The sequence below is a fragment of the Belonocnema kinseyi genome, chromosome 8, assembly GCF_010883055.1.
Source record: "Belonocnema kinseyi isolate 2016_QV_RU_SX_M_011 chromosome 8, B_treatae_v1, whole genome shotgun sequence".
Lineage (NCBI taxonomy): Eukaryota > Metazoa > Arthropoda > Insecta > Hymenoptera > Cynipidae > Belonocnema > Belonocnema kinseyi.
In genome coordinates this window covers 108,057,425-108,079,763 of record NC_046664.1, presented here as the reverse complement: position 1 = coordinate 108,079,763, position 22,339 = coordinate 108,057,425, and the positions used below count along the sequence as shown (strand labels likewise).

Here is a 22,339-nt window from a genome sequence, read left to right as displayed (position 1 = left end):
TTTGCCTCAAGTTTAGATCAAAACGTGTAGAGGAAACGGAGAAATATCTCTTAAAAAGGAAATTAATAAAGCCCAAGATATTAGGGGTCTAAAAAAATTCTGGACTCTGCATACAAGAAAAAACTTTATAAGCCGGGAAATAACCGAGAATTTTGTCCGTGATTTGAGGGGCCACCCTGATGTTTTTCAAGTGTCGAATCATTAAATACTGATATCAAAACTCAAAACAATTAAAAATCTAATTTTACTAAGTTAAAAGAAGGAGTGAAGAGCTAGCTAAGCATGAAGGCATTTTTCAGTTCGCACAAACAAATTCGCCCGCCAAGTTATCAGAAGCAGCGCAGTGTCTGCTTGCCACCGTCTGCCCCACCTGCTACATTAACTGCCACACAAATTGAAAACAACGACAGTGTAAACAACAACCGGTTATCATGGCCACAGTTTAGAAATATTAATCAGACGCAACAGCCTTCCAGTGTAACTGCAAAAAGTTACGCTGTAAGGGGAAGGGAAGACCAGCCTAATAGTAATAATAGATTCAGGCGGGATACTCACACGCCGCTAGAGAGGGTACTTCCAAAAGACGAAGCAAACGTCATGGAACGTGCGAATCAAATTGTCATGTATGTAATCGCACCTATTTGATAATTGATCATAAGTTATTAATTAAACCGAGGAATTTACAAGAGTTGGATTTAATATTTTCTCCATTATCCTAATGGGGAATGGGTTTCGTGTAGGTAATGATATTTTCTAGTAGAAATTTATGGACATCCTTAAAAATGCCATCTTAGATTAGCACACAATAAGATTGATGATTGGTTGCGGGACACATTAGCCAGTAACCACACTCTTCCTCCTTTCCAAAATATTCTTTTCATCTCTCGCCAATTACTAGTTCACAATTTCACATCTTCGAATCACAACGCATGTTTCACTAAATTAACTATTGGTAGCATTTTTGGGTGGTTAACTTAATTACGATTAATTTTAATACATTAGTTAATAATTCTTAGTGACTAATAGAATTTGCTTATCTCTGATTTTTGTCCTTATTCACTTTTAACATCTGTACAAGCTTCAAAAATAGTTTTAATAAAGCAAATATAAATTTTAGAAGCCTGTACATAAATATTTGCATGACACAATATTCCATTTACTAATGAATTAGTGATTAATCGATTAATCAACGTTTATGACTTAATTTTTTTAACTTTCTTCAATGCATGATTAACTACAATTGAAAATCATGCTTCTCTGCAGACTTGAAAAATTGCCTGCTGCCTGTGAAATTGAGTCTAAAAAGGAAAACAAAAATATTTACGCCACCGACGGAAAGTGTCGACACTATCAACGAAAGTACTATTAAATATCACTGCTGACTTTGAGACGTGACTACTACTCGCTCAAAAATGGGCTAGAAAAGTTGTAGCAACAATTTCAAATTCAAACAAATTAGTCTGTAAAGTCTTATCTTCAATTCGACACAGTAAAACTTTAAAAATCTCTACAAGTTCTCGAGAACTGACTAAAAATGTCCAAGAGATTCTGGCCGTCTGTGATGCTCGTCAACTGAGACACGACTCAGACGCGCTTGAACATTTATTGTCATATCTTGGTACGAGTAGACGTGAAGAAACTAAATTTGAGAAATTTTCGACGATCACCGCTCTCGCGGTTGGCAGCAGTAATCGCCGACTGAAACTTGGCATTTGAGACTTGGACATTTTTAGTCGTACCTTCAGAACCCAATAATATTTTGTAAGATTTATTGGCTTCAATTAAAGATAAGACTTCAAAGACTAATTGGCATTAATTTGAGATTTTTGCTACATTGGTCATGCCACAAGGTAAACTAGAGTTGGAAAATTCTTGAATTTTTTTCTTAAACTTCTCATGTAGTATGTTCTCTTAAAAATGTAAACAATATCTCTATGAAGGCTCCATTGACGGGTAAAAAGACAGTGATTTTTCTATAGTACTTTCGTTGATCATGCCGACGATTTCTGATGGTAGTGTAGCAATTTGGAAATTAAATCTTTCATAAAGAAAACAATCATTTACAATCTGAAAAGGGTCTCATTGGATGCACAGTGAGGACCTTTTTATGTCATAATCTTGATGTATAGTTCAACTGTGACGTTTAGTGATTAACCTAGATTCAACTGTAAACAACATTTGTAACTAAAAGATGCTACATTATTTGTATATTTTCTAATTTTTATGCAATAAAAAAAAAAAATTTAATTGATTTGCTCTTTTAGGAAAAACAAATCTTTTCGACCAAGAGAACGAGGCAAAAAAGGCCTTAAGAATCTTCAGACGGTGAAGACTCTCGCTGGAAGAACCCAGAGTTATGGAACAGGACCAGGAAAAGCGAGAAAGCAGCCAATGACAGTTTCAGCTCAGTTTCAACAAAGCTTGCACAGCCTCATGGACACTTTGAATCAAGCGAATCCATTTTTCATTCGGTGCATTAAAAGCAACGCTAATAAAGTCCCAAACGAGTTTGATGAAGAAACAGTTCAAAGGCAATTAAGATATACAGGAATGCTAGAAACTGTTAGAATCAGACAAGCTGGATTTAACGTGAGATTAACTTATGAAGAATTTATCCAGTTGTATCGAATGCTTCTTCCTAAGGGTCTGCTGAGTTCCCAATCTGATGTTAGAGATTTTCTCCTAACTTTGAACCTGAACAAGGATAATTATCAACTTGGAACGACCAAAGTGTTCTTGAGGGAGTCAGAAAAAATAAAACTGGACATCGAACTACACCAGCAGATTATTACGAGTATTACGACAATACAGAAATGGTTCAGAGCTTGCTTGGAAAGAAGGAAATTCCTGAGGATCAAGAACGCTGTTGTGCAAATCCAGTCATTTTGGCGAATGGTTTTGGCGCAAAAATTCGCTCATTCGTTGCGCTCGAGAAACGACGCGGCTATTCATATCCAATCGGCGTGGAGAGCTTATAAAACTCAGAGCTGGTTCAAGAAATTAAAGGCTTGTGTGATCATATTCCAGGCGTGTGTCAGGGGAAAAAGTGTTAGAAAAGCTGTAGCGGAAATGCGGAGAAAGAAGAAACGGGACCTTTTGTACAGAACAGAACATAGAGCCGAGCTTCGGGACAAAGAGTAAGTTCATTAGTTTATTTTTTTCTGTATGTATGCGACTAAAAAGGGTACATTTAAATTCTCAAGTCTCTAAACAATTGTCTGCCTTACATTACAGATTCTTCAGCGAGGAATCTAGGAGTTTCTCTTCCACAACAGAAGGCAGTGTCTTTCCTCGTCGTCTGGAATCATACGAGCGAGTTATTCCTGCAAAGTAATTACGACAAAATTACCGATTATCTCATTTATTATTCAGTTTTATCTTAAAATTTTCTCCCTTTTACAGAGTCGAAGATGTCCACCACGAACCCACTCTCGAATCAGGCCTTGCTTACCGCAAAGTTTTACCGAGCAAACGCTTTTACAATGACCCCATCACCGTCTCAAAATGCAGTGAAACCTTCTTTCCCGACGTGAACAGTGAACGAAAAGGAAGTCTAGAGAGCTTAGCAAGTCTTCGAAGTTACGAATCCCAAATTAGCATCGACAGTTCAGAGTCTCATCACTCCCAGGAAAACTCGAAGCCAATACCCAGTATGCGAACAAGACGTAACGATCAAACGTCAGTCACAGCAGTCAATACGAGTCTAGCGAACACTGCCAGTCAGTCATCTAGCAGACGAACAGACAGTTCCTCCACTGGATTCAGTGATGGTGACACGGATGCAGAAACTCCAAGTGCTGTTCAAAGTGCTCCTCCAGTTTTCAACGCCGCAGCTTTTTCCAGCACCAGGGACGTCAAATATCATCTTTCTGGTCTCAACACGTCGCACAGTGCAAACGCCGACATCTGGAGAAAAAGGCCTGACTTGCCATCCACCACATACAGTGATTACCTGATGCAAGTTCCTCAAAAAGCGACTGTTACTAGATCACCAAACGTTTCTCAATACCGGAACTTGACAGAAAGTCTTCTCGAACAAGCCAGGCTTGAAAGACTCAACGAGGCATCTAACTTCAATGTCAAACTCACAAGTGTCATCTCGCGGGAACAGAGAGGACTCTGTGAGAATATAATTTCAAACGAGTGCACCGAAAACCTACCAAGTTCGCCTCTCAGACGCGAACAGATTTCCACCAGTGGGAAGAGCCTCAAAGATTACAATTATCTCAGGAGGCAGAATTCCGAAGGTGATACGACTCTAAAGACAGATCTTGTCCACAGCGAGACCTTGACGAAAATCCCCTCTCCCAATGAGGCAATTTTAAGGGACAGGAACCTGCGATCAAAGGAGAAATCCGAACCCGACGTGCCTGTGAGAAGTGCGAGGAGAAACAGACCTTCGAGGGAAGTTCAGTGTCGTTCTATGGGCGAAAGTGTAACTGAGAATACAAACGAAACACGGAATTTGTTCCTTGGGACGATTAGGGAAAGTGACTTGAAGACGTCGAACGTCTGGACTAAGACGAGAACGAATGAGTCTACTGTGAGGAATAATACCGACTGGCCTGTTAACAAAGACGTTGGGTTCAAGGGTCAACAACCTGTTAAACGTGTGAGATCCAATGCCATAACGAGTTTCGAGCTACGTAGACGAAACTCAGATCCTGCGACAAAGGTCTCGGGACTCGGAGATGACAAAGCGACGACCGACACTAGTCCTAGCGAGTTTAAACATGCATCGGAAAGCATCGAGTGGAAGGGAAATTACTTCACGTTGGCCGGTCATCGGTTCAGGAAAGTCGCTAGGTTTTCGAAAGATGATGTCTGTGTTTGTTGTCATGCAAAAATGGATGCCTTCGTGACGCAAGGATACAAATGCAATGAATGCAAGCAGTTGTATCATGTCAAGTGTATCCAGAACGGAGGTGTTCTGAGGATGCCTTGCAGCATGGCCAACACTCCTGGCAGAAGAAATAGGAAGAAGACTGCGAGAACACCTTACGAAAATATCAAACAAGCGGTCGCTTCCAAGTTTAGCTTAACAGGCACTTCGGCTTTTTCAGATAGTACAGATAAGATTATTTCTGATGCGAAGGAGTTGGCTTTAATGCAAGACTTCATCACCAAGAAGATCTACGCGATGGAGAGTCAGGAAGAAGGTGGAAAACGCAGCGAAGTTGACCGAGTTTTTAAACAAGCTTTGCGGAAGTTTAAAGACGATTTGGTCATCACATATAGCGTTGCCATTCAACAGGGAGTAGAAGGGAATATTAAATACACAGACCTCATTGCTAACTTCCTCCATGTGATAGAAACGGTTTGCAAGCAGGAGAACACGAGGGAGGATTTTCCAGTGACAATGGGAGTCAATGCCTTCCGGGGTTTCATGAACGAATTCATGACTCTCGCAAAAACCGAGGCTCTGGAGAAGCAGAGCAAGAGCAAAAGGAAAAAGGAAAAGAAGAGAAAACAGGAGGAGCCAATTCGACATGGGAATCACATGTTCCAGTTGACTATAATAAATATCCCCACCGCCTGCGAAGTCTGCACTTCTTTCTTTATGTGGCCTATCGAAAGAGGACTTGTTTGTCAAAATTGCAAGCTCACTTGTCACAAAAAGTGTTACTCGAAAGCATGTGCAGAGTGCGGAAAGGAGGGATCGACGGGCGAATTAAACTCGCGACATGTCTTTGGAGTGCCGCTTTATAAATTGGATTGTGGAGATGGAAAAGTTCCGTTAGTTGTTGATCGTTTGATCACGACAATAGAGATGCGGGGCTTGTATACCGAGGGAATATACAGGAAAAGTGGAGTCAGTTCAAAGGTGAAGGAACTCAAGATGAAAATGGACGAGGGTGATTTGGAGAAAGTTGATTTTGAGAATTATCAGGTTCATGTTCTCGCTGCTGTTCTCAAGAGTTTTTTCAGGGATATGCCCGAGCCGTTACTTACTTATGAATACTATGACGACTTCCTACACGCGGCGAGCCTCACTGATCCGCACGATCGGATCAGCACACTTTTTGCTATTTTGAAAAAGTTGCCGAAACCGAATTTCGACCTGATGGAGCGATTAATCGTTCATTTGGCGAGAGTAGCGAGACATGAGGTGGATAATCGAATGTCGCCTTCGGCCTTGGCGATAGTTTTTGCTCCTTGTATCTTGAGGACTAATAGATCACTACCGGCACAAGATTCACTCCAAGATGTAGGGAGACAAACGAGGTGTGTTGAGACCATTGTTCAGGAAAAGCTGAGAGTTGTCAAGGCGACTTTGGCGGATATTAATACTTTGGAAAATGCTTGTCATACGGCGACGCATCGATTGTCGAGTCTGCGGTCGTCTAAGATTTTCAGTCCGGAGGAATTGAATGTTACTTCATCCACCACAGTAGCAAGGGGAAATACTGTGGAATTAGAGAGAGATCGAAGCGATGAAGAAGAGGCTATTCTAGTGGGCCATATTCAGGAGATTGAAAAGGAGAAAGCTCTACTCACGTCCACCTTGCCGAGCTTAACGAGAGCTTCGTCAGATGATGATTTGTTACTCTCTGCTACGGATTTGGACGACGGATCCATGGACGACCTTCTGCCATCTGCTGGTAAGTCTTCAAGGCTTGATTTTCTATTTGTTTAGAAATGCTATTATTTAGAGCACGAAGTAGTATAAGGAGACACGTGTTATGATATTTTCAAGTTTAGTAGTTTTCTGAACTAGTTTTCTGTTGAAACATTTGCTAGTTTTTTTTATGTGAATAAAACTGTAATTATATTGCAAAATTTAGATTATTTGGAATCCATCTTTTTGTAAGGTATACTTCTCATTATACTGTTTCATGGTTTAGAGTCTATAGATGTTAATTTTACGTACGTGTTTAATTTTCAATGCTACCGTCAAAAAATTCAATTAATATACTACGTTTTAGATAATAAGTCACCTGTCGCTGTACCATGTTTCAAACAAAAGTTACAAATGCTTTCCTTTCTGGTTAGTTTTACCAATAAAACATTCTGCAGTGTGGAATGTAAAAGCCATGTTCATAAGCGTAAGCGGTAAAAAGAAATTAATGAATTTTTTCTGATGCACTCATCTCGCCATTCCGTGCCGGTCTTGGGTCTAGTCGGCACAGAATTGGACGCTTTTTTCATGTCAACACTCAGGAGCGCATATATAGCCTCAGATCCCGATACACGTCGGCATAATAATTCCTCTTACAGCACTGACAATCCAAGCGTGTATGTAGACTGTCAAAGGACGCTCACAAGGGGAGACAGAAGCAGTCAAGCGTGAAGCCGCACAATAGGATTCACATATTTTTCAATAGTTTGTTCTGTGCCTAATCCAAATCCTGGCTTTAAATTAGTCGATGACTTCCTGTTTCCGAGGAAAATGCAATTGAATGTTATATTTTATACTTTTATGGCATGAATGATTTCCGTCCAAGTAAATTTGACTATTTGTTGAATTTAGGGGCTTTTGGAGTCGCTGAATAAGAATCCAAAGTAAAAATGTCAATTCAAGATGGAGAATCCAATATGCTGGAGCAACATTGTAAGAATAGTACAGATTTTATTCAATATCACTATTCCAGGAGTCTTCATGTCGCCGATTTCAGATTTAAAAAAATTTAAATGTGTGCCTCCAATATAGCGGACCGAACCTGCACAAATTAAACAAATTTAATTAAGAAATCTCGATTTCAGAATTTTCAAATTTTTGATGTGAGTTTTTGTGACTTCATGAGAACCAATGCAATCGTCAGTTCTGAATGGCGCAAATCGTACTCTTCCGAATTTAAAGCCAATGTATCACAATATCGCTCCGAAGATGTTTATTCATTCTTTTTTCGTCTTTGTGTCGTTTTTCCAAAATTGTAATTTTTACGATTAAGATAAAAACTACGCGTTCTATCAAAAAATTATTTATGAACAGTTTGTAGGTATTTGTTTATGGGCAATTTTTGGTTATTCATTTTTTGCATGGTTCGTTTTTTACTAATAAAACAAAAACTACGTGTCCTATACAAAGTTGTGAACAATTGATTAGTAGATCTTTTTTGGGTGCATAATTTTTTTTGATTCGTCTTTTCTCGTATTTTGCATAGTTTGACCGCAAAATGAAAATTTTTATTTTTCATGATTTTTTGTGCGATCAAAATTTGAATTTTCGACTGTTTAAGTTAGTTTAAAAAAGTTGTTATAACAATCTTGTAGGGCTTCCAAAACGCAACGATGTTTTTTTCTTGACTTTTTTTCATATCGCGCGGTTAGCTTAAAATGTTCATTTTATTTATTTTTTTTTTTATTTTGAAAATGCTCTAACTTTTTAAATTTCCATTCAAAACAGCTGGTTAACGAACTCGATCTTTCTTTTTCGTCTCTCAAAATGTATGCCAAAGTACAATCTAATCCGACTAGTCTTAAAAAATACAAACAAATACCGAAGTATAACAGTTTTTTTCGGATTCAGGATGCAGCGGTAAGAAGAAATACTTTTTCCATATGAAATATAGATATACTCCAAACTCAATAACTGCCATTTATAGTTGGAAATACTAATATTTTTGAATGTAAATTGAAGTAAGGTAAAACTGATCTTCGCAAATTAAATAATAAAACCATAGTTACAAAGACTAGGACTTTAGATGCAAAATGGTTTTGAATAATTACTATTCTCAGTTGGTAGGTACAATGACAGGAAAAAACACTTAAATGTAGTTCTTTGCGAAAATTCTCATATAAAATATGAAATTCAGTGTCGAAAGACGTCATGTGTGTTGAGCTTTATGAGGATGATAAAATTCTTAAATCTCATAACTTGATTAACACGAGTTTGTTAAGAAAATTACTGACTTGTAGCACGTCATATATCAATCTAATGATCAATAACTGGTCCTTCATGATCGAAATCCTTTGGGGCCATTCACAAAATACGTGATACATTTTTCAGGATGATTTTCAGGTCTTAGCATAGATAATGATACTTTGACAGACCCCCTCCCCCTCCTTAAACGTATCACGTATTTTGTGTTTTTCCCTTGAATCCGTCATTTAAAATTTTTCTAATTAGACAACAGATTTGAAATCAGCTACATGAAAATGATCCACATAGCTATACTTAATAAAATAGGTTACCTTCTTATAACGCTCTTATGCCATGTTGGAAAATTCAACTGAATTTTTCTTGAAAACAAGAATTCCTAGCCTAATTTAAGCCTGAATTTGGATACGGATGACAAAATGTATAGAAAAATATGTGTAGCATTTCAAATATAATATCTGAGCGCCAATAGTATTCAATCATACAAATATTTATCAAAAAATGTCAAATTTAACTTCGATTTTCCATGTCAAAAATATTGTTTTTAGGTTTCCCATTTTTTCCTCTATTCTGTAGTTATTCGCCTATAAATCCCGAAAACATTCATCCATTTCGGTTACTCCTACCAAATTGCTACGACTTTGTCACGGACTTTTTCTCGTTAGCCTACTGTGAGCTGGCGGTAAATCGGTCGGCACAGAATGACGAGATGAGTGTATTTATTAAAGAAATAGATGACTAAAATGAAGATACAGTGATTGAATTTGGGACGACCGAATGGTGGAACCAGCAGTGGGGCTCTAGGTTCATGTCTAAAGTCAAAACCTAACGGACCTCTTTTTCTAGCCTGGAGTCCCACTGCTGGCCCTCCAAGCTTCCATCCATTTGCTTTTTAAAATTTAATGGTGGTTTTGGGTGCGAAGCACCAGTACACGTATTCGTACGCTGGAGGCGCCACATTTTCTCTCAACACAGACAAGATCTCAACTTACGAGTGTGTTCGAAGTGGACACCTTGTTTTCGCAATCTGTAGGGTGCATGTGTCAGTTAGAAATTTTAGTTTTTCTTTATTGCGTGTATGTTGCTGCGAATGATATGTTTAAGTCATGTTACGTTAGTTTGTGGTTTTTGTTAATGTAAAGGGGTAAGTTATACAAAAATACGTAAATATATAAACGAAGAGAGATACTATAACCTCTTTTTCGCAGAAAAAAATGGTTGTAATTAACCAATTTTTTTTATTTTCAACTTTCTCTTTCAACATCAATACCTTTTATTTTTATTAGTCCCATTTGAAAATATTTACGCGCAAATTGGAATAATATTTTAGAACCATATGAAACCCTGAATCGTTGAAATAATTGAACTGAAACTTTATTCCAAATTCAAGAATATTCAAATTAGGATAAATAAAATTGTTACTCTACATTTTCTATTATATAATTATCATGTAATGAAGATTTTAGGGTGTTAAATATATCTGAATGATGCAAAAATTTATTTAACTACAAGAATGTTTAAATTAGGATACAAAAATTCTTGAGATTTATTTATTGGTATCAATGACTTGAAACTATCCATTGTATAATTATCATGATATGTATAAAGCAGCCCCCTGCCTCGACCGTGTATGTGTATGTAGTAGTAGTTTTCTTACGATCCGGAGGGGAAATGTCGGTCAAATTAAGCCAACAGATGGCACCACAATATGTAGATCTGTCTTTTTCATTGAATTGCATTAAGAAAAAGCAAAAATAATTAAAAACTTGATGCTATTTGCAAATAAACAAAAAAGAATATATGCAAAAATAAGGGTAACTATTTCTAATTATTTCAAAAAAGAAAAAGTCATGAAAATATGTAGTTTAAAATGAATAAAATTTAATTTTGAGATACATTTTGAAAGTAGTTCGAACTTTATATTTTTGTAATTTATTTTGCTCATATTATTTATTTTATTATCTGTTAAAGTTAGACAAAATTATTTATTGTTAAAATTATTAACGTAGATAATGAAAAAATTATTCATATTTAGGACCTCCATGACAAAAATACTTAAAACATATACATGATCAGAAGAATTAATGAAAAATATATTACTTGTATCCAATATTATTATTATTACACCATTAAGCCATTTCCCTTTCGGGGTAGGCGTGACTCACTCGTCAGGGGAAAGGAGTAGTGTGTGGAAGGGATAGAGATTTTTCAGATTGATCCAGAATTCTCGTGCTATTTAAGTAAATAACACGTTCGTTCCGCAATACTGCTCCGACCCAGGTTGCTGATCAATCTCTTTAGCAATCAAATATAATAATAATGAGGATATGTAAGACTACAACTTAAGTTGCAAAGTAAAGAATCTTTGTTCCTTTAAAATCTTAAAAAATTTTAAGTTTTGAAGGAAATATTTTTAAAAAGTAGTGGTAATTGTGATTAAAGTGTCTGAGGGAATCATTTGGAAAAAAGTCAATGGCACGAATGATAAATGAGAAAATGGATTTAATATCATGTATATATTTATTTAAATTGAACCAAATATCATATATACATTTATACAGTTCAATAATTTGTTTCTTAATCTTGAAAGTTTTTTCTCGCTGCATTCAGCCCCTAATAATTTTATTTAAACATTTAAATTTAAAGGAGATTTTGAATTAAATACTTAATTATATTATTTCAAACCTCATTTCTAAAATAAACTGTTGGAGGAAATGCACTTTTTTCATTCAAAAATGTTGAGAGCCTGCAATTTTCTTGCGATTTTGAATTTTTCTGTTTCAAATTAAAGATTATTAAATTCTGTAGATCTTGACTCTCCGAAATTTTGTCTCCTCTATTTTTTTATTAATAATTTTTTCAGTCAAATTATGAACAAAGTCTTATTATCGGTGAAAAATTTTTTTTTGCTAAAAGTGCTTTCCATTAATGTAGGAATGACATTTAATAACAAAAATAATTTAAAGGTTTATAATAACCACTGTGATAAACAATTTTTGTGTCAAAATATTAGAATTTGCGATTTTCCAAATGATAATTTCCTTGAATGGCCAGAACGACTTTAGGTATTCCTTAAAATAATAAATATTTAATAATATTTGATAAAATATAACAATTTAAATTTTTGCAAACAAATTAGATAAACGAATTTAAAATGTTTGCCATTTCGCATAGAAAATTTTTTTTGCACTGGAAATGTTTTAAACTATTGGACGAATGACTGCTAGTTACAAAAATATTAGAAGAATTAACAATAACCACTGTTATTAACAATTCTTTTGACAAAATATTTAAACTTAAAGTTTTATCAAATTTAAATTTTCTTTGATGGCCAAGTCGGTGGGTTATTGTCAAAAGATTTTGTATTGAGTGAATCTTAGCATGCAGTGTTATGATTCATTTCCAATCTGTTACGATTGAAAACCCGACTTTTTCCGAGCGATACTGCCAACATTGGGACATTTTTTATGTAAATAGTTTATAAACATGTAAGTTGTTATATTCCACTAAAGATGATCAAAGATACATTTTTTAGGAATATCCGTAGCCATTGTAGCGGTTAAAGAAAATAAAAACTTTCATAAAATCTTACATTTGAATATTTTGTTACGAGAATTATTTAAACAATGGTTATTGTTAACTTCTCACATATTTTTGTGACTAGCAGTTATTCATTCAAAAGCTTAAAATATTTCCAGTGTAAAAAAAAATTTCTATGCGAAAGGACCAAAATGTACAAAAATTTAAATTGTTAAATTTTATCAAATATTATTAAATATTTATTGTTTCTTTTTATTATTTATTTTCATTTATTTATTTTACCTGAAGTCTTCCAGGCGCTTGAAGGAAATAATAATTTGAAAAAGCTCAAATTATAATATTTTGCCACAAGAATTGTTTATAACAATAATTATTATAAACTTTTAAATTATTTTTGTTATTAAATTTAATTCCTACATTAGTGTGAGACTATTTGGGACCAACAAATTTTACCGATAATAAGACTATTTATTAATTTGCTTATCAAATTTGTTTCCAACAAATAAATGGAATGATAAACAAATTATTTGTATTTTATATGTCCCTAAACATTAATTTTAGACAATATAAAGGTTTCCTGATCAGTTATCAAAGCGTAAAAAATTGTTATGTACAAAATTTCAGTTTTTCCATGCTTTGAGTAGAAAAATTATTAATAAACAAATAGAGGAGACAAAAGTTCGGAGCGTCAAGCTGAACGAAAAAAGTGAATTTCCTCCTACACTCCGTCATGAGTACGGTACGTTTGTTTATAGAATTTAATAGTTTATAGTCTGTTCATTTTAGAAATGAGGTTTGCAATGATATAATTAACTATTTAATTCAAAATCACCTTTAAATAAAAAATCTTTAATAAAATTATTAGGGGTTGAATGCGGCGAGAAAAGAGCTTTTAAGATTAAGCAACAAATAAATGATTGCACTGTATAAATGTATATATGATATTCGGTTCAATTTAAATAAATATATACATTATATTAAATAATATTAAATCCTCTTTCTCATTTATTAGTCTTTTCATTAACTTTTTACCAAATTATTCCCTCAATATACAATATACGTCATATATTTTTTATTAATTCTTCTGATAATGTATATGTTTTAAATATTTTTGTCATTGAGGTCTTTAATAATAATAATTTGTTCATTACCTACATTAATAATTTTAACAAAAAATAATTTTGTTTAACTTTAACAAATAATAAAATCATCAATTCGTGACTTTTTCTTTTTTTAAATAATTAGTAATAGTTAGACTTATTTTTTCATCTATTTTTTTTTGTTTATTTGCAAACAGCATCAAGTTTTTAAATATTTTTGCTTTTTCTTAATGCAATTCAATGAAAAAGGCAGACCTACTTTTTGTGGCGCCATCTGTTGGATTAGTTTAACCGACAATTCCCCTCCGGATCGTAAGAAAACAGAAAAGTGGGGGCGATGCATGAAGCTGGTATAAAGATTTTAGTGCTCTGTCTAGTATAACCTAACTTTACGGAAATTTATTTAACAGTTAAGAATGTTTAATAATCGATTGGACACGATTAATAAGGATTAAAGGCAATTAAAAGTTAAATCGGTTTAAACTTTTGCTTATTGTGTCAATTTTTCCCAATCGGATTGAATTAAGTAAATGCACTTGCCTGCAATACGCCCTTTGCAGTTTTCGTTTGTAACGCATATGAAGCGCACGTGTTTATTGATTAGATATTAAATTTTTAGTAATTTAACAAGAGTTTTAAGTGCAAAAAATATAATGTTTAGGCGGTATACCGAATGAAAAGTCAAAAGTATATGGTTTAATAACATGTAAACATCATACCGTTTAACGATGTAACAGTGATGTAGCATGATTATCAAGTAGACAGTATGATTAAGCGTGCATATTATTGTAAATCGTTTATTTACTTGTTTTTAAATTCATATTGTTGAAATTTGTTTGACAGAGTAAAAAACCGCTTGTAAATAATTCAGGCAAAATCAACATGCTGGAGTGAAAACTTAAACCTCTAACTCTGAATAATGGATACCCAATTGCAAACGGTTGGAAACATTATAGACGGTAGGACGGTGCCAATGTTTTGAAACTCAGACTGAAAAATTATGGGTAGCTCATTTTAGTGGAAAAACTTATCCAGTCCTTTTAAGTTTCCTAAAACATTGTGATTAATGACCACATATTTCTGTGATTTTTGTCAAATTTTTTATTTAAGGATGTACACTACGTACAATCAATCTCAAAAGTTGCCTATGTTAAAAATGATTGATAAAATTGACAAAAAAGATCTATTATTAATTTCTGCAAATCTTGATATAGACTTCTAAGCATACTTAAAAAAAATAATTCAGGTTAAAATTATTTATTTAACAGTAGTTATTTAAAGGTTTAGTGTTTCCTTTCTCTGTAGGGAAAAGTTACCATTTTTATTTAATCCTAATGATCAAGGTCTCATTTTATTCTTCGTAGGATTCTCTAATTTTCTATTTGGGTTGATTTTATTTGTAAAAAGTAATTGAGAAATCATACAGTTATTATTGTCATAAACAATTATAGTTTAAATTTTAATTAATACCACCCAAATAGAATTGTAGAGAATCCTTCAAAGAATAAAATGAGGCCTTGATCATTACGGTTAAATAACAATTGTAACTTTTCCCTAAAAAGAAAGGAAAAATTAAACTTTTAAATAACTACTGTTAAATAAGCAATTTTAATCTGAATTATATATTTTTTGAAGTCTGCTGAGAAGTCTACATCAAGATTTGCAGAAATTAATAATAGATCTTTTTTGTCGATTTTATCAATCATTTTTAAGATAGGCAACTTTTGAGATTGATTGTACGTAGTGTACATCCTTAATAGTCCGAAAAAAAGTTTATTTTGAGTGTTTACATCCATTTTTCATTCTCATAATTTCATCAAATTTTATGTACCCGTATGGACGTTTTCGACATTTTAGCATATCAAAGAATAAGAGTTTAATTTTAAATTTACGAATTTTTTCTAAACTTTGAGTTTGAAATGTTAAAATTAAGAAATTATGAAGTTTAAACATAAGCAGTTTAGAAGCCTGAATTAGAAGTCTGCATTTTTACTAATTCAAATAAAATGTAAACAAGATTAAAAATGTACGCTTTTTATACTTAAATTTCACATGGCATCAATAAAAATTAAATAAAGTTGAATGCTTCTGAATCCATATTGTACGGTTTTAAATTTATTATTTATAAAAAAGTTTCTAGAAGGCTTATAATTTTCACATATATTAATGAACGTTAAACCTCGAAATCGATGTTTTAAATGTTTTAATTGAATATTTATAACGCTCAGTGATCAGAAAACTTCCACTTCGATTGGTTTAATTTGCAGTTTAGTCTTAAATATTTTTAATAACAAAATTTTCAGCTTTAAAAACTTGAACTTTGAATTTTATTGACTGTTGTAAACATTTTTCTAACCAGGAAATTATTCCAGATTTTTTCTTCGACTTTAGTGGGTACTTTGCGAAAAATACAAAAAGTTGCTTTTACGTCAATCATTAGTGGTAAAAGTGAAGTCATAATCTAAAGGATTACCGAATGTAACATCACCGACATTAATGTAAATTTACCGTTCACTTTAGAAAGAATTTTGTCCATCATTTTGAGTACTTATATTGCAATAAACTAAAAATTTAGAAAGTTGAATGAATAAAAACTTTTTTTATTATAATATCAATTTATGCGTTAATAATTGAGAATAATTAAAAATTAGGACCTCTTTCTGACAAAAAAATATTTTATCTCTAATATTAATTTTTTATTGTTTAATTTTATTCAATTAATAACAGCTTGGCATTTTTAAATAATAAAATAATACTTTAATCGCTTTTCTGAAGTTTCACGTTTCTAAATTATTCGCTTACTTTTTTTTTAATCTTAACCGATTTTAAAACTTATAACCATTTATAAATATTTTCACTAAAATAAACAATACAAAAGCGAAAAAATAGCAATTTTGCTACATTAATACAAAATCAACTTTTTTACTTTGATCGTGTGTCTGATTTTATATTTTTAACATAAAATATTTGCCATCACGTGGCAAATTCCAAGTAGCCGATTGGAAACAATTGTGGGCGCGTGTGATTAAATATACTTTTGTAGTTATCCACCTCCTTCTAGATGGCACTACTGTAGGGGCATAAGTGGGGGTAATATTTTCTTAAAATATATTGGCGCCACCATTCTAGTGTTCGTTGAGGTTACGTTTTCGTCAACAGACATCAAATTTGGCTAAGTTCAAAAAAGTTGTGTCTCGCCGTATTAAGTAAAATCAGGACATTGAAAAATAAACAAATTTAAAGTAAATTGAAGTGTGTGTGCTGTGCCAGGATGTCACTGGTTCCACTTCTCTATTATAATGCGAATAAATAAAATGTTGTAAAAAGGTTACATTTAATGTGTTATGTAATCCTTTATTTATTGGAGAATTATTGCAAAATTGTACAAATTTATACAAATTTATGCCGAAAATTGGTACAGGAAACAGTATTTACACATTTTTCGTCTTAAATTTGTATAGTTCTGAATTAATTCGTTTATTTTCTCCAGTTTTAACTCATGCAACACATTCAAATAATATACGCATTTACGTGCACGAACGCATGGATACGCTTTAGTTTGTCACCTTCTTGTAGATTGCGCTAGTGTCGCTATAAGTGGTCAAACGCGCCCATGGGAGTCGACCCAGCCTGGTACCAGGTAACTTGTACGTAGGTTAGAATTTCATGAAAATTTGTATACGTAATATCGCTCTTACAAACATTAATAGACCTTTTTATCCTAGACGCCGTCACTGCGCACGTGCTGGAATCTTAAGTCATTTCCGTATTTTTCGAACAGTTTTGTGTCGAAATGTATGGAAAATATTGTTAATAAAAACAGCGAAAAATAAAATTGTAAATAACAGAGATTTTAAAGGTAGAACATTTTTAGGTCTATTTAGAAAAAAAAACGGCGAAAAAAGTGCAACGAGTGCGGCGACGAAGGCCATTATTTACATCTGTTGGCACCTGTCATCTTTTAAGAAATGCTAAAAAATTTGGCGAAACTCACGGAAAATGATGTTTTCCAGGTACAAAATTAGAGCACGAATCAGTAGAAGAGCACGGTATTGAGCAGCTGAAACGATGGCTTAAATGTAGAAAACGACCATTAAAAGGAAAAAAACCGTGATTTAGTGGAAAGGTTAGTTGAGGTTTTGTATGGCAGGTATAAATATTTTTTTTTGTTCAAGATTTGCAGTTCAGAACTTTTTTTTGAGTAAATGTTTAATATTCGTGCAAATATAAAATAACACAATATTACATTTTCCACTTCTCTTTTTAAAGTTTAGACAATTAAAAGTCATTTGTTAGTGATTTACTAGTATAAGGAGTGTACTAATAAATTTTCCTTTCATATAAACTGGTTATAAATACATCAATATAATAGTTTTGCGTACTGAAGTGAAAGTATTAAATAGATTTTGTTTTTATCAAAACACTTAGGAGGTTCGAAACCCTGATAACAATGCTTCATTTAAGGTCATGTGACGAGAGGGTCACGTGACCAAACCTGGTCTTCAATTTTTCTTTCCCAACTTACGTCTAAACGAAATGAGGTATCGCTCTGAAAGTTTGGGAAATGAAAGAGGAGGTAATAAGGTCCATGTCTCTGCTTTGTTCCGGTGGAAATTTTGAGAAGTTTTTTTTTTTTTTTTGAAGAAAACACCAGTGGAAGTTTTCTTTCCCAACCTACGTCCACACGGAATGAGATATCGTGTTAAAATTTGGCACGATAAATAGAAGGCATGCAAGAATGTGTCTCTAGTCCTAAATAATTAGAACATTGAAAAAAGTTTTTTTTTAAATTACTATTTTGGAGAAACACCGACCGTGCTGTCGTCAAACCCTGCAATCATGGACATAGGAAACAAGGGACTAGGCATGCCATTGCGGGGGGGAGGCTCGCCACCTTTTGATGCCCCGCGACAAACATGGCAGCGTCCACATATTTATATTTTCATGCACAGTTTGTCGGCAAAAATGCTCGTGCGCATAATCAAATGGCACATCGTAAGATGGCGGCACTCCTCACTTATGGAAATCTCCCCCCTCCCGTGGATTCAACCCCGCTCGCCGAGCTAGGATGGCATGTCTAGTCCCGTGTTTCCTATGCCCATGCCTGCAAGCAATTTGCAATGTTGTCAATGAGCTAGTTATAAGGTTTATATTTTTCAAAGTGGGGCAAAACGACTAAAATCGCTCACGAACATTATGCACAAATAATGCAAACACTAATGTTTGCACTTGAAATGCAAATAAACATATTTGGTCTGAGATACGTATCATTCTGGCATCAGCTGTGTCAAAGCAGCACTAGCGCAGTCAGTAGAGAACTTCGAACTTCTAGGGGTCTGCGGGTAAAACAGATCGCATGATTACCGTCAGAGAAAGTTAAAAGTCAAACTTCTGCTGTAAAACCTAAATGTGTCCGTCGATAATCATTATTTGCATAAATAAACTTTTTTCTTCCTCTAACTCCAAAAGATCCTTCAATATTTATTAACATTTCCCGAAAAAACATTCCGCGTTATTTAAACTTTTATTTTTCAATATGGGTGAAAAAATATTGATCTTAGGGTTGACTTGATCAGCTGTGATACTCATCACATGGCCTTAATATGTAAGTAAATGTTAGCAAAAAAAGAAAATTTTAATACCTGTCAAACAGAACCTCAACTAACCTTTCTACTAAATCATTTTTTTTTCTTTTAATGATCGTTTCCTATATTTCAGCCATCGTTTAAAATGTTAAAGACTCTGCTCTTCCACCGACTTGTGCACTAATTTTGCTCCTAGAACATCATCTTGCGTGATTTTTGCCGGATTTTTTAACATTTTTTTGCAGATGACAGATGTCAACAGATGTAAATAATGGGTTTGCTCGCCACACTTTTCGCACTTTTTTTGCAGTTTTTTGACGTAAAATTCTGGCACGTGCGCACTGTCGACGTATAGTATAGGATAAAAAGGTCTATACTTATGTCTATGTTTTATTTCTAAAAATAACATAATCACTTCAGTTGTCCGACTTAAAAAACACTCGTAGAATGACGTTTGCACCGGAGGTCGGACAGCCTGTCTGTCTTCTAGCGAGTTTTAAAAATTCTACATCTAAGGTGGGATATATTAAAAATCTTCGCGCATGCGGTATATAAAATTGAATTGCAAATAATATAAAAAAATGTAAGTCTCACATTTGATAAATGCAGCCATTCAAGTTTAGTTACAATTTAAATATATCAGAACTTCAATAAAAAATTCTTTCGCGAAAGGCAAAGAAGCATGTAAATGATTTTTACTTTCAATGTATTAAAAACATTTGAAAAGCCGATATTTAAAAATATTTTTAATACAGTGAAAGTAAACCATATTTACATGCATCTTTGCCTTTCGCGAAACAAGAAAATATGCAAAATGCAAACACCTATTTGCTTTTATTAATTATGGTTGATTGCAATATTCCTATTATGGAATACACGGGATTGTCCGACCAATAGTACGTTTACGAAGACTGGTGCTTTTACCTTATAATTATCATGATTCAAGATTTTACTTATCTGTCCAATATATCTGAACGATGTCGAATTCCATTGAGAATTGCAGAATGCCCAAATTAAGATACAAAATTATTGAAGTATACATTTTAGTTTCAATTACTTCAAATTGTCTATCATAAAATTATAATTTAAGAATTGAAGATGTTAAAAAAAATGAAAGAAAAAATCTGCCTTGAAAGGCTGTCAAAAAGCAACGTTTTCGTTCACTTGACTTTTTTCATATCGTGCGTTGTTTGGGTTAAAATGTTCATTTTCGTTTTTTTTTTTTTTATTTTAAAAATGCTATAATCCTGTTAATTTTTTTTTTAAGTCGTATTGATAAACTGTTCGAGTCTCCGAGTACTACGAATAAACCTACATAGAATGTTCAAATTTAAAAAAAAGTTATCTCAAAAATGTTGAAAATGCTTCCGCTTTTTCAATTTTTAACAAAAATGGCTGGCTAACGAACTTAACCTTCAATGTAAGACACTAAAAGAGTATACCAAAGGCGTCATCCAATCTGTTAATTCTTTCGAAAGTCATCGTACTTACAGATATATTGTTTCATAATACATGCATACATGCATTCATCAGAGGGTTTCAAAATGTGGGTACACAAATTTTAATACCTTCTCTAATGAGAATGGAAAAATTCCTGATCACTTTCAACTAATTTCTTCCTGGCCATTAAAATAAGTAAAAAAAATTGAATTTAAAGCTCTATTTTTTCAATTACAGTTGGTAGAAGTTGTATTTATTCTTTGAAATTCAAAGAAAGTGCCATTAAGAAGGTAGAATAATAGTTCATTAGTTATTATACCATTAAGCTATTTCCCTTTCGGGGTAAGCGGCGTCACTCAATCGGGGAAGAAGGGTGTGCAGCTTTTTAGATTGATCTAGAATTCCTTTGTTATTTATTTAAATAACACGTTCCTTCCGCAACACTGCTCCGAGCCAGGTTGGTGATATATCTCTAGCGACCACCCCAAGTGAAGAGCCTCACAAAGTCGTCATGTGAGGCTCCCTGTCGGGCCCATTATTATCCAAGGTCTTTTGTTTTAAGCGTCATTCACTCTACTGACACACTTTTTATTAACTATTTATCGCCATACTTTTCTGTCTTGGCATACTTCTCTAGCTTCCTTCACGTCCATGAATTTTTTCATGCAAGCCCTCGTGTTTCTATCGCTTCTTATGTTTCTTCTAATTAGTGTCTCATTCACACGTTTTAACCATTCTTTCCGCAGTCTGCCTCTGGGCATGCTGCCATTTACTTTACCTTGATACACTTGTTTCGTTAGTCGTTAATTTGTCATTCTGTCAACATGCCCGTACCACCTTAACCGATTTCTTTCCCATACGTCAACTAGTGTTTCTTCTACACTACATCCTTTGAGGATTATCTCGTTGCTTAATTTGTTCATTAGTGTTTTGCGCTTAAGGGCATGTGATACTTCGTCTTGTGGTCAATCGGGTACAGTTCCGACGGTTTTTTTCCACAAAAATGAAAATTTTAAAAAACGGAATTCGGAGATGCTATAAAATATCATGACGGACGTCCCCGGACTCTTTTTTCAGCGACAATAACAAAAAAATGCTATTGTGCTAATTATTAAATTTTATGCATGTGTATTATTTTGTGGTCAGGGTGATTTTTAGCTCTCTGCCATTCCAATAATGTAGGTCTCTATCGTACCGTTTCTGTTGGTAAGCACTCTAGAATAATTATGGTGCAATAAACTATCTTACCAGCCTAGCTGGTAATGTAGATAGATAAATTTAAAAATTTTCGGCGTAGAGGGCGTACGGAACAGCATTAAACTTTGAAACTAATGTTCAATTTTTCGCCACTGGGAAATTATTTATGAAATAAACTTTTTTAATTGCCTGCAAACAAGGTTAGTTCCGGGAGATTAGTTACTATGTTTATTTGCAAGTCCAAAGTTTTCGGCCAAAAATATTGTGTAGTTCGGAAGTAACACACAGGACAATTGTATCATACATAACCTCCAAATATAAACACGTTGTTAGCTATATCAAAAAATTTGTCGAAAAAAAAACACAAATAAAGTGTGCGGGGACTTACGTTAGCATGTTCGCTATCATTTCCCAAAATTTTTAAGACAATATATTGATTATTCTAGAAAAAAAGCCGTCGGAACCTAAAACTGGTAAAATCGATAATTTTCTAAGTATCACATGCCCTTAATATTCACAAGAATCTCATGTCACTCGCGTTAATTTTACTATTATTCTTTTCTTGATAGGTCTACGTCTCGCTACCGTACATTTCAGTTGGTACAAATATATAATTATGTATTGCCATTTTAGCTTTATTTGATATATTTTTAATT

General features: G+C 33.7%; 1 protein-coding gene across 3 annotated transcripts in view; it reads left to right on the top strand.

The window, feature by feature from the left end:
- LOC117179029 (unconventional myosin-IXa-like) overlaps window positions 1–22,339 on the top strand; it is a 73,819-nt gene that overhangs the window by 36,164 nt on the left and 15,316 nt on the right. For 2 of the 3 annotated variants that reach the window (XR_004467848.1, XM_033370653.1), the window contains exons 10-13: window positions 300–623; window positions 2,265–3,137; window positions 3,235–3,330; window positions 3,403–6,602. Coding sequence is in view for 2 of the 3 variants with exons in the window: in XM_033370653.1 (XP_033226544.1) it covers window positions 300–623; window positions 2,265–3,137; window positions 3,235–3,330; window positions 3,403–6,602 (4,493 nt within the window). In the remaining variant the exon portion in view is untranslated. The remainder of the gene's footprint in view (window positions 1–299; window positions 624–2,264; window positions 3,138–3,234; window positions 3,331–3,402; window positions 6,603–22,339) is intronic. The other variant, XM_033370654.1, reaches the window with a different exon arrangement.